The sequence below is a fragment of the Gigantopelta aegis genome, chromosome 3 (genome assembly GCF_016097555.1).
Source record: "Gigantopelta aegis isolate Gae_Host chromosome 3, Gae_host_genome, whole genome shotgun sequence".
Lineage (NCBI taxonomy): Eukaryota > Metazoa > Mollusca > Gastropoda > Neomphalida > Peltospiridae > Gigantopelta > Gigantopelta aegis.
This window is the reverse complement of record NC_054701.1, coordinates 81709914-81723976: the sequence shown is the minus strand read 5'-3', so window position 1 is coordinate 81723976 and position 14063 is coordinate 81709914. Positions and strand designations below refer to the sequence as shown.

The window sequence follows — 14063 nt, the reverse complement described above, 5'->3', positions numbered from 1 at the left end:
CTTGTCGGGATTTCTTTTCACCAAGTTATTTAAAATTTTGTTTGGCATTTGGAATAAAATTAAATGATACATATGAAAGTTGAGCTATGGTATATAAAACATTAGAATCAGGCCCGTAGGAACGATATCTGGAGTTGGGGGACGGAAGGGGAGGGGACACAATCTGTAGTGGAGAGACACAGTCTAATTGGTGGGAGGGGGGCAAAAGTCATATTTTAAACCGGGTTTATAAAAGTGGGGCTATAGTCTTGCCCCCTCCCCTCCCCCGACTTCTTGGTTGCTACCGACCTGAGAATGGTCACAAATGTAACTGTATTGCATATACAGCTATTTAAATTCGAAGCAAGATTATTTAACCTAAGAAAGATGTAAGTTTTATTTATAACAGATTAGACTAGCCGACTGCTTGATAATATAGCTACAAACTCAGGATGGTGTCTTTATTATAAACTCATGAGGGTTTATTATGAGCAGTCATAAGGTACTTCGTTTGAATGTTTGAAGCAAACATATTAAGTACCATGTCAGGCCGGTAGCCAGGGGGGATCGGGGGGGGGGGGGTCAGACGATCCCCCCACGCAGGATTGAGAGTTCCGCTCAAAAGAAAAGAAAAATTGGATTTTACATATAAAAGTCCTTGTCCTCAAATGACCGGGATAACGTAACAAGAACGTCTGTCTGAAGTTCCATTTACTGAAAGTTCGATCCTCCTCAGTGGGCCCAGGTCGAAATTTTCACCACCTCGGGTGTACTTTTTCTATCCCACATGACCGTATATGATGGAGTCTTATAATATATATATACACTATTCATAAGTTAGACCAAACATCGAATTAGGATCGTATCGGGTTGCATGGGTCTACCACTCTGGAAAGGTTGCTGCACTTTATGTTATGTATAATCATGTACGTTATAAAAACGTGTGATACTTGCATACCATATCGATATATAGGACTTTTCCCTATACTTGTAAATGTGTATCAAAGTGCTGATGGTATTGCTAACGATCTCGACCAATGTTCTCAGGTACAAAATACAAAATTTTAGTACCAAACACTATTGTACATACAGATTTACGTTTATTTCAAACTGATCTTCATGTAAAGAAGAAGATGTTATCTTCTAAATTCTTCAAAACAAACAACGCAAACAGCATGTCAACTTTTACTTCCGCGTTTACATGTGATGTCAACCTTTGAGATTTGACGGCTCATATATATGTTTTAAAACTTCATAAACATCAGATATTATTTCAAGTGAAGTTGTATGTATCTGATATAAATGATAGTGAAACTAAACTAAACTAAACTAAACTAAACTAAACTAAACTAAACTAAACTAAACTAAACTAAACTAAACTAAACTAAACTAAACTAAACTAAACTAAAATAAATAAGTAAATAAATAAATACATAAATAAATAATTTGTGGATAGACATGTACCATTGATTAGTAGTTGTACGACTGTCTTTTTTTAATGAAACGATAAGGGGAAAATAGAGCTGTGATAAAGGTTTATGTGAGTTAGGGGTTTTGTTGGGGGTTTTAGGGGGAAGGGGAGGCATATTTTATTACATTTTAAATACTGATACATGTGGAGAATTAAACATCACTGGAAATCCGCGTGAATATTTAACTATAATTCTAATTGTTAAAAGTAAAAAACACATTCCACTAAAGTTAATTTTATTGTATGAATCTTTTAATTTTGCGTTGTTAAAATACCCTTGACAGGCGGCTCCAGAGACTTCGTCTAACTTAATGTTTCACTGCTTTTGGTCTTAAAAATTCCGATATAAACATTAGTAGACCGTTTTTCGCAGCCATTTTAACATCTTAAACGAAATATGTACGTTAGTCGCTAGAGATTCACAGCTCCTATGAAGCTACTCACTACGCTCATGACAACTGTCGATCATGCCCCCCCAATTTGTATATAGCCTCGATACCGTCCAATTCGGCAAGGGGCGGTACTCTTCGCACACATGCGCAATGGGAATGTGAAAGAGGTCTATTTCACAATGTACAGAACTGAAACACCAGTTAGTAAATGTCAATAGAATATTTTAAAACAAATATTTCTTGCTGCTAGGCATTTGTTTATGAAATCAAGTATATTAAATTATTAAATATTGTTGCATTTGCTTGTTACGGAAAGTAGTACTTTTTGGGGGTCGGGTCTTTACAAACAGCCCAACATTGGTAATTGATAATTAATAAAAAGGTTCATAGGACATGTAAAATAAATAATGCAAGCTAACTTTTTTTCAGTATTAATTTAAATAATATACGGCACATATGGCATAATAATATGCACCTGTTGCCTGTGTTGTAAAGCAGTTACATGGTTTGGTACAACATGAATTTGCTGTACTGGGTGTCAGTAACTGAACAACACTGGTTCATATTAACTTTATCCATGTATTTCAGTCCCAGTCGAGGCTGCCATGGTCCTAGGTCAGCGTGGGGTGGTGAGATAGGCGGAACTGGTATAGATCACCACGGTAACCCCGGTACCTCCCTACGAACGAGAGTTCCATCAGACTGCAGCAGCAATAAGGCGACAATGGCACCGATGATAGACCAAGTCAAGTAAGACAGTTTATTACCCATAACCCATTTCAGTTTATATCACTGAACTCGTTTGATTAACGTTCCCTTAAAGGGACAGACCATAGTTTCTAAACACTAAGGCATACTTTTCACCTAGACTCTAGTTTCAACCCGTAATAATGGATGCTAAGTTTGGTTAATTTACAAACCTGTAGCAAATTTGGATACAACAGAGTGAAACAAGAGTCTGTGACATTGAAATACCTTTAAAAATAGAAAAAAACGCGACTCTATAATAGTTACTTCTCAGATGCATGTGCGTTTTTAAAAATAAGAAAAATGCATTTTGTGGTATTCGTAACACCAAGATGACTAAAAACACTTTGGTTGTATGGAAATTAATAATCTAAACAATAAAATATAAGTAAAGTTTGATTTCAGTGATCATAAACGGCTCTAATAGTGAAAAATATGCCTTAGTGTTTAAAAACTAGGGTATGTCCCTTTAAGGTCCTAGTGTGTGAATCGTATGACATCATCATCATATGACATCAAAGTGTTACGTCCCATTTTAGTGGGACATATTATCACTTTGATATGTACCAAGATATTTTTAATCACAATCTGTAGGACTGTTATATAAGTATGACATCTGCTGTGCAAATAATTTGTGAACAGACTGTTCACAAAATCTGTGATTATATTCTTTTTACAATCTACAGGGATATTATCAACTATACAAATATTTTTATTCTTACATTCTATAGTTCAGTTCATTGGCGGATCTAGATGTGTGGGGTCACAGGGGTCCCATGGATCCCACCCATTTGAAGAGCCTTTTTTAATGACTTTGGGGGGGGGGGGGGCTCAATTCATCATCCATAATATACAAGACTAAACTGCCCTGAAAATGCATCTCTGAACATCTTTATTTCAAGATTTCGGGGGTGGGGGGGGGGGCATGCCTTCAAACTCCCCTACAGATCTCGCTCCCTTTGGGAGCTTTACTCATTTGCCTTTGACAAATTGAAATTGACCTTGACTCATTTGCCTTTAACAAATTCAAATTGCCCTCTTTATTAGAATTTTGTGATGTCCCCCACCCCTTACAAAAACCTGGATCTGTATAATAATGTATTTTGTATAGACCACAAATCTGTAATCAACAGTGCAGAATAATATCATACAGTCTGCAGGATTGTTATCAATAGTGTAAAATAATGCACTTATAGTCTACATAGCTGTTATCAACTACACACAATAATGTGTGTTGATGGTTTGCAGAACTGTTATCAACTGTGCAAGATAATTATATATTTGTAATTTTCAAGGCTGTTTTCAACTACATAATCTGCAGAGCTATTATCAGCTATAAAAAATAATGTCTGTTATCAGCTGAGCATCATAATGTCTTTATATCTAAAGGGCCACTATTAACTGGGTAAAAGAATATGTTGTCAAATATGTAAAATAATGTGTTTATAGTTTGCAGAGCTGTTACCAGCAGGGCTGTTATCAGCAGGGTTGTTATCAGCAGGGCTGTTATCATCTGTGCAAATTATTTAATGTAAAAATATACAGCATGTTGTCAAATATGCAGAATAATGTGTTTATTGTTTGCAGAGCTGTTATCAGCAGGGCTGATATCATCTGTGCAAATTATCTAATGTAAAAATAGACAGTATGTTGTCAAATATGTAAAATACCGGTAATGTGTTTATATTTTGCAGAGCTGTTATCAGCAGGGCTGATATCATAAGTGCAAATTAATTACTGTATAAATATAGGGTTGATATCAGTTGTGCAACATGTTGTCTTTACAATCTGTAGGGCTATTTATCGCAAGCTTGGCTCCATGATAGACATGGTTCCCTGGAGGTAAACAAACTAATGCTTGTGCATCATGGACAAGACAAACCTCACTGCACTAACTGCACTTGTTACAGTGTATGTATGAAAAACACATCACAGTGGTCTTTTGTTTTTTTAAAAACACACATTCACCTCAGTCTTTAATGGGTTTTGTTTGTGAAATTCATATTAATGGGCCATTTTAGAGGTCTATATCATAGTTACAGTGCCACAGTTTGTTATTTTTACATATATTTGTAATACATAATTAAAAATTATCAATACCACATGTAATCCTTGTATAAATAACTCATAAATATTGAAACTGTAATGTATGACTTGTAAACAAGGTTGCATTCAATATCACTAGATGAATGTCAAAGTTACGTTGTCAGAGACCATCATATTTGATGACGTTACTTTATATTGGTAGGTGTACTTTGTCTTATTGAGCTTTATTGTTTAAGAACCAAAACATAATTGAAAATAAAATATGAACTTTTACTGTTATTATTAGTAAGTATTTTTTAAATTTATTTACAAGGATTGTCTATTACATGTATTTCTTTTATGTTCATCGGGGTATGAACAAAAAAAACCTCATTTGCACACAGTTTGCAGATGATTTTTTTTTAATACTCCGATAAATGTAAAAGAAATAACGGACAATCCTTAAATACATTTGATGAAATCAGCAAATCCACGTAATGTGACAAGTTGGCTGTCAGTAGTTTCACGAATTGCACAAAGATAGCAAATTTTGAAATGGTAAATTTTAATATATGGTTGTAATTTTTATGTGCATTTTGTTGAAGGTAAAGTGTTTATATTTCAAAGCAAAAGATAAAAAATAATTTTTCAGGAAGCCGCAACTTTGATATAGCACCTTAAATAACTTTATGCATGTATGATAAATGTAAGTATACTAAGTGATCATAAGTGATGAATAAACAATTTTCTTTTTTGGCTAAATTAAAACCATTTGTGACATATTTTTTATGCAGGCTGTAATATAACAACATTGCATTAACTACAGTGAAACCTCTCAAAACCGGACCCTCTGAAAACCGGAATTCCCTCAAAACCGGACATTTTTCATGTTATCTTTTTAAATATCTGTGTAGAAGAGAACCTCTGTAAACTGGATACCTCTTAAAACTGGACTTGTTACTTGGTACCGAGTGTGTCTGGTTTGGAGGAGTTTCACTATATTTCTTTATTTCATAGCTATAATGTAAAGTGTCAAATGATGCACACGTGTTATTTAATGTGGCATGCAGTGTATTGTTAGGCTACTGTTACGGCTGTTGCATATTTTTGTAGAAAATCAACTTGATAAAATTAAACATATTTAATGTAGATTAAATGAAATGTTTTTCTAAAGTAAGATGTTGTAGACAGGTCGAACCTTCATTGTGAAGTTTAAGAGTTACTGGGTACAAGTACTATGCAGTTACATGTTTTAAATACATCTTTAAATCGGTAGTTGCATGAATATAATATGAATTTTTTTTGCATGAATTTGAATTTGGAATAATAATGTTTGCAAGAAATATTTTTGACTAAACACATAATCTATTTTGATATAATAGGCATTATCATACCTCACTATTGTAACACTCTACCTGATTGGTTCAACTGAGATCACATGACATGAGTTTGATTTTATGGTGTTGTGTTCTAGTTTTTGTTTTTGCTGTTGGCCGCAAGTTAATGTTATGTGTGTTGTTAAGGAGCATGATGTGTTAAACAGGTGCCTGCATGCTTTTTCAGTTTTTGTGCTGTGATTGTTAATTAGCATCAAAGTAATAATTTGAATTGTATCCATGCCAGTATTGTCTTTAGATTTGAATGGTACTAATTACTGGGGTAATAATAATTACCCTTTCTAATGTCACTGTTGGTCATTACCAGTATCTACATTATTTCTTAAAACATTTTATAAAAGAATTATGATTTACTGTTTATCTGTCTCGTCATACAAATGTTTGAAATTTTATTTAGCGACTATAGTAATATAACCAGAAATAGATATTTTGTTTTTCTTGATGTCAATTCTTTAATATTGCCTGAGAAAGCCCTAGAGTCAGTTGAAATTGCATATTTCAAATTAGCTTCTAATTATTTATAGAAACAAATAATTGCATTAATAAATTTAAGAAAAATATGCACAAGGAGTGATTGTTAAAATTTGTTTATAAAAATACCATACTACAAAATATTTTTGCAGCCTAGATGAAAAGAATACCAATTTGTCTGTTTTGCATTTGAAATTATGTTCTCAGTGGAATGGGTTGTTAGTGCATATGAACACTTCTGATGATGTTTTTGTTTTTTGTTTGCGGTTCTTTGGTTTGAAAACATTAACTCCTATTAGACATAAAATGTTCAATTCATTTTAAAAACAAATACCTTTCATAAATTTTTGGAAGAACGGTTTTTTTAATCCGGTAAAAAATCTGTTTATTTTTATAAAAATGTATGATAAATTAATGATAAATTAATAATAAATTAGATATCAAAATAAGATTATGTTGTACATTATGTCTTAATGAACATTGTTCAGCATTTTACAGAATAATTTCTGAAAGAACTGTTGTTAAAATATCTGTTTAATTTTATGATCATGCATAACGCTAATGATAAAGTAGATGTCGTTATTACAATATAACTATCGTTCTATACATTGTGTGTTAATGAATGTTGCAGCAACTCCCAGACCTCTGTAACATCTCATAGATTACAGGTAATATGATCAACTTGTGTGTTTTAAGTTATATTGTTGAAACCAAATATGAATATAACAATTAATAGTGTTTTTTCTGATGTATGTGCAAATATTCTTAATAATACAGTTAAACTAATTTAAATTACCTGTCATATTAACATACTCATCTTCACACTGCAAGGACCATTGTAATGAGAAATCAACGGGTAGCGTCTATGACTACCCTAATTCCGCACAAAATTGTACCTTTTTTTACAGGTACCCCATACATGTTTCAAGCACAAGGCTACTTGACACAGTGGTACCAGATGAAATAAAATTGCATACATTTTTAGCCCAGATGAAACTATTTCTTTTTACAACCAACACACTCATATTTATCACCAATCACAGGACTTGTGGTGTTCACTTCTCTATCAAAAGTTTGGTGCACCTCGAACTTTGACCCAGCCTGATAGGTGTTTAAAGTCATGCACTGACCCTACTTCCGAGGTACATACCTTTTCTATTTCAAATAAAATGTATTTTGAACTACTACAAATCACAGGTATCCCCAAACAATAACGTCTGATATGTTATAGTAACGTTATATATGTAGGCCTAACTATAGTATTTGTATTAGGGGTTTCTGTTTGGGGGTACCTGTGCTACAAACACAGGTTGACCGGAAACAAACTGGATTTGCCAAAATTTATCATTTACACAAGAAGTTGTAACAAAAAATCCATAACAGGTGAAAACATTTCACATTGCCTAATAACTAGTGTTAACAAAATACATCTTTAATAAAGTATTTCTAACAACGTGGAATTTGCTTTGAAATATGAATGTGTGAGTTGACAGTTATGTGTACTAAACAGTTGAAGGAAAATAGCACACTAGCTGCAATGAATCTCAGTTGGCAATAATTTATTTTGGACTGAACGTTCAAGCTGAAATAAAGAATCAAGCTGTCAACAATTGTGTTTTGTTGTGTTCAAACAAAGAAGAAGGAAGGAAATGTTTATTTAACGACACATTCAACACATTTCATTTATGGTTATATGGCGTCGGACATATGGTTAAGGACCACACAGATATAGAGGGAGGAAACCTGCTGTCATCACTTCATGGGCTACTCTTTTTGATTAGAGAGAGAGAAATGTTTGAGTCAACGACGCACTCAACACATTTTATTTATGGTTATATGGCGTCAAACATATGGTTATGGACCACACAGATATTGAGAGAGGAAACCCGCTGTCACCACTTCATGAGCTACTCTTTTCAGTTAGCAGCAAGGGATCTTTTATATGCACCATCCCATAGACAGGATAGCACATACCACAGCCTTTGGTGTACCAGTCATGGTGCACTGGCTGCAGCGAGAAATAGCCCAATGGGTCTGCTGACAGGGATCAATCCCAAACTTGTTAAAACGAATGGATGGCACAGGTTTTCATTAATTGTGTAGTCTGGTTTCTTAGATTCAGTCTTGAGATAAAATTTTGGATATATACTGATGGTTTTATTGTTTTGAATAAAGAAAGCTTTAAATATGTTTGATTTTCCTAACATCACTACTAGAGCATATTGATTTATTAATCATCAGCTATTGGATGCCAAACTTTTGGTCATTGTGACACATAATCAGAGGAAACCTGGTACATTTGTTCCAGCAATGGATATTTTATATACATTTCCCCCACAGACAGGACAGCACATAGCACAGCCTTTGATAAATCAGTCATAGGGCACTGGTGGAATGGGAGGGAGAAAAAGGGTCAAAGATTAGGTCCACCATTGGAGATTTGATCCTTCGACCCAAGCTCTTCAGGCCAGCATTCTACTGACTGAGCCAGATCCTGTCCCTATGATCTGGGACCTAATTCACTAAACTCTCACAACCTTGCGATCTCGCAGTGCAGTGCTAAAAGACTTGCAAAGAGGATGCTTTTTTGTCTAGCAAAGCCTAAGAGAACTTTGTGAATTAGGCCCCTGAATGTCAGTTGTCGTAACATTTGATAAGCATGGGACCAACTAAATGTCCAGGTTCCTTTTATATTATACAGTACATTTGGTTAAAATTTGCCTGGAATAATAATTTTTGTTTATGCAAAGTGTGTTTGGTTAGCCTAATATTTCTTGAAGCACAATGTAACATGGTTTAATGTGATCATTTGATGCATAGCAGAATGTTTTATGAGTGCATGTTTTTGTATGTATGTTTTAAACACACATCCGGTTGAATTGTGAGGAGGTTTAACTGATCACAGACATAAACATTCTACATGAACTTATTTCCATTTATAGGTAACCAATTGTTTGGTTACATGAATTATATTTTGCATAATCAGTAAATAATAAATCATAGCAAATGTCCTACTTTTCTGTACTACCATTTTAAAGATTTTGCAAATGATATAGTATTTCTTAAGTGTCCAAAATCAGTTTGGAATTATTATATTTTAAATAGTTAGCAATGTGATGGTTCACTAATATAATCGACTGGAAGTTTAAATTTGCATTTAACAGATACGGGAATATTATGCTCTGTGATTATGCACTGAGAAGTGAATCTGATTGAATCTGATATCACAAAATTAATATTTATAGCTCAAGAAACTCAAAATAATATTAAATAAGGTAAGAGAACCAACATCTTCAATACACTAATGACGGGGGGGGGGGGGGGGGGATGTGTGTGAGGTGATGCTACTGATGACATAAAAAAGTCGCACAAAAACAAAAAAAATTATTTTCATATCATCAATAAACTAATGGATTTCTTCATGCTATCTTTCTACAGGGTATTAGACAGCGTCAACAGCTTTCTCAACATGAGTCTTACTCCCACCATCTACCAGCAGCGAACTAGCCTGTCAGACAGCAGCATCGGCATCCGACGCAGCAACATGTCAGAAACCTCGATACACCGCCAACAAACCAGCCTTGTGGAACAGACAAACTGCCAGCACCGCCAACTCAGCAACCTTACGAGATACACCAGCAATCTGAGGAAACACCTGGAGCTTCAGAACCCAACACAACAGTCTGTTCCTTAAGGATGACATGATGATACCTGACTCTGTGCTCATAAAACTTTTAAACTTAACAGTCTGTTCCTTGAGGATGAGATGATGAAACCTGGCCTGTGCTTTTAAAACTTTTAGACACAAGTCTGTTCCTTGGTGATAACAAGATGAAACCTGGCCCTATGCTTATAAAACATTCAAATGTAACCATCTGTTCCTTGATGATGAAATGATAAAACCTGGTCTCATACTTATAAAACATTTAGAGTCTGTACTCAAGTTATTCATTGATGATGAGATGATGCAACTTGCCCTGTGCTTATAAAAACTTTTAAACTTAACAGTCTGTTCCTTGGGGATGACATGATGATACCTGACTATGTTCTTATAAAGCCTTAGACTTCACAGTCTGTTCCTTGGTGATGAGATGATGAAACCTGGACTGTGCTTAAAAAACGTTTAGACATAACAGTCTATTCCTTCATGACAAGATGAAACCTGGACCTATGCTTATCAAACTTTTAGACTCAAGACTCAACAGTCTGTTCCTTGATGACAAGATGAAACCTGGCCTGTGCTTATAAAACTTTTAGACTTCACAGTCTGTTCCTTGGTGATGAGATGATGAAACCTGACCCCATACATATAAAGGCTGTTGAGTCTAAACTCATCAGTCTGTTCCTTGGTGATGAGATATGATTCCCTGCTTATAAAACTTTTAAACTCATTTAGACGTAAGACTCAACAGTTTTTTTTCTTGATTATGAGAAGATGAAATATGGCCTCGTGCTTATAAAACTTTTACACTGGAGACTGAAAAGTCCATTCTTTGATGATGAGATGAAACCTGGGTCCATGTTTATAAAACTTTTTAAAGTCTTAACTCAGGACTCTAATAGTCTGAGACGTTATGGCAACACCATACAAACTGTATGCATGTGATGTCAAGAAAAACTTAAGTCTAGACTCTAGTTTTATAAGCATGGGCCCAGTCCTGTACTTATAAAATCTAGACTCCAGATTCTATAAGAGTCTGAGACTTTTAACATCATATTGTATATGTGTGATATAACTAAGATTTGAGTTTAGACTATAAAGCTTTATAAGCAAGTGCCTAGGATTATGTTCAGTGACTAAGGGCAATTCTATTGTTAATAGATGATTTGTCTGTTTCCCGATGTCATGAAAGTGCAAAAACCAGAGGCCTAATTCACTGAACTCTCGCAACTTTGCAATCTCGCAGTGTAATGCTAAAAGAATTGCAAAGAGGACGCTTTGTTGTCTAGCAGAGCCTAAGAGAGCTTTGTGAATTAGGCCCCAGTTTAGCAAGCTTTTTTTCGATTAAGTGTAGATGAGGCATCAATATATTGTTATAGTTGATCTGGTGATTAACACATTCATGACATAAGGGTTATTAATTTAGTTCTTAACAGAAGCAAGATTTCTTTACCTCCCAAAGGTTTGAAACTCATATTGTGGAGTGGGAATATATCTCGTCTTAAATTTCAAAATGGAAACAAATAGAAAGTAAGGAGCGGTTCCAGAAAACAAAAAATGTATTCCTATTATTAATATCAACAAGGTAGCATGGGAGGACATAAGCATTGATTAGGTTATGTGTTGATCTCGCATTCACTCATAATTGCCATAGCAGTACGTATATATACATTCTATAATGATTTCTTGACCAGCACTAGACTGGTAAACATGTTTTACAAACCACAAAAACAGTAGGATAAACACTGGGCTCCTGATTTTGTGCTGATCTCACTTGCACTCTGATAGTGACATTTTGTAATGATCTTATTTAGGATACAATCTCTCCAAAAGGATTTAACAGGATACAATCTCTCCAAAAGGATTTAACATGCAGACTGTTTTTCTCTAAAAATTAAATGTGAAAATATTTTCTTATACACACACATGAGACATCACCCGTTGTATACGATTTTTGTCTCCATCATATGTTGGAGATCAGTTTTGAGACTTGTGATTGGTTGCTCTACGGTGATGACAATGTCACCACAGCCATGTCATCCAATAAAATAAGCACAACCAAAGTTGATTGCTCTGTGACATATAAGTTAACCTGAAACCGATTGTTCTGTGATGCATGTTAACTGCAAGTAAGTAAGTATCAACCTCGTTTTTGAGAATACGAAAGAAACAGAATACTACATTTGCTTTCACTTGTGCGATACATTTTTAATGGATGTTTTACCCTCTACCACAACTTTTATACATGTTAATACCACCACCATCCTCTTTCCTTGTATCAGTAAGTGCATATACATCAATCCTCCTGAGATCGTAATTAGAAGCTGGTATTGTGGGCATTTTACACCATGAAATCTAAGACAGAAGAATAACGGAATTTAAGTTTATGCATACAAACGTCTTTTTTCAGTAGATTCAGTAGGCATGGTTATGCAACGTGTGTGCATTTTTGTGAGTGTATGTACTGTCAGCAAAACCCCCTCCCCTCATGTATATTGTTTAAATTCCCCTCCCCTACTGGGTGTGCATACTTTGTGGAATTATTTGTATTGGGCAATATGGATGTGAATTGTGGTGCTTGTCGGAGAAATATTTATTTGTGTGTAGGCGTGTTTGACTGTGTGTGCATGCATGTGTGTATGAATGTGTTTATATATATACATATATATCCATCCACTTATACAAAGGAATGTTGATGCGTGTGCCTGAGCATAGTCTTTATTACTCAGCTTACAAGAAATTGTTTACTAAAATATTTACAAGTTTGTGATCTCGGTTACTTGTGATCGTTTTACTTAAATATTGCTGAACCATGTAGTGCCTGTTTTGTAAGTTTCCTGTGCCTATATTCCATATGAACTGATAGTTGCCGTAATTTTGCCCCTTCTAAGAACACATTTTAATTCTTTTCCTAGTGCTTTCTGTCCAGATTTTCTAGTGCCTTTTTGCTTGAACCAAGTCTTCTGGTGCCCGTTTTCCGTTTGAACTGAATGCATCACCAATTCTGGTGCCTGATATATACTCTTAAAAAAAAGTAGGGGAACCTGAAATATTAATGTTAATATCAACTATTAAACCGAACATACGTTTTGACCATAGATATCCTAGTAAAGAACGTTCAGGTCTGTTTATCAACACACCGAAACACATTCCATAGTTTGCACTTGCATCACGCAGTTGCTCCGTACAAGTGCGTGGGGGGCGTCATTCTTGATTTTGACAATTTCCAGGAAGGTCCATTAATCACTGTGGAACATTATTTCTGTCAATCTTTTTCATTCTGTTGATCATACAGTTGTTATTGTTTTGTTTTTAGTCATTTTTATTGTTTGAATTTGTGATTTACTGTTTAAAAAAACATCAACTTTCAAATTTCACTTCCGACCCCAATCGTCCTTCAAGATCTTTGGTGGTCATAAAACCTACTGTAATACTGAACTACCGGTTGTAATGTTTGCCCAATTAATTCACAATTATCATATAACCATTCCCCACAGCTAATATACCGTACAATTTTGGCAATTGTAAATTCTTATTAGAGTTCCCCTACTTTTTTTGAAGAGTACATTTGAACTAAATGTATCACCAATGCTACAATCTATAGAGGTTATATGTTGATGGCTGTATAATACAGTACTATTGTATGTCTGTTATTGACTTAAGTTGAAGGTAATTGGTCCTCTTGCATCACTGTGTGGGATTTCCGTCATCTTTCCTTCTTGTTTGAGATACATGTACGAAGTTTTTCACATTTTTCAAGAATGTAAAATTTATTTCAGTGTATAATCATTTACAAATTTGTTTGGCACTCCCAACCAAAACAGTTTAAATCTTACCTGTTTATGATTAGTGGATATCAACTGAGTTTTCACACATCCAGACTTTTCAATAGGATACATTTCTAAAATACACTTACAAAA

The 14063-nt window shown here is 34.6% G+C and overlaps 1 protein-coding gene across 3 annotated transcripts in view; it reads left to right on the top strand.

The window, feature by feature from the left end:
- Window positions 1–13469, top strand: part of LOC121369160 — a 47466-nt gene extending 33997 nt beyond the window's left edge. Inside the window, exons 17-20 of one of the 3 annotated variants that reach the window (XR_005957571.1) lie at window positions 2431–2592; window positions 5267–5320; window positions 7114–7150; window positions 9921–9975. Coding sequence is in view for 2 of the 3 variants with exons in the window: in XM_041494053.1 (XP_041349987.1) it covers window positions 2431–2592; window positions 9921–10176 (418 nt within the window). In the remaining variant the exon portion in view is untranslated. Of the gene's footprint in view, window positions 1–2430; window positions 2593–4383; window positions 4432–5266; window positions 5321–7113; window positions 7151–9920 lie in introns of all 3 variants that reach the window. The other 2 variants (XM_041494054.1, XM_041494053.1) reach the window with 2 other exon arrangements.
- The last annotated feature ends 594 nt before the right edge of the window (window positions 13470–14063 follow it).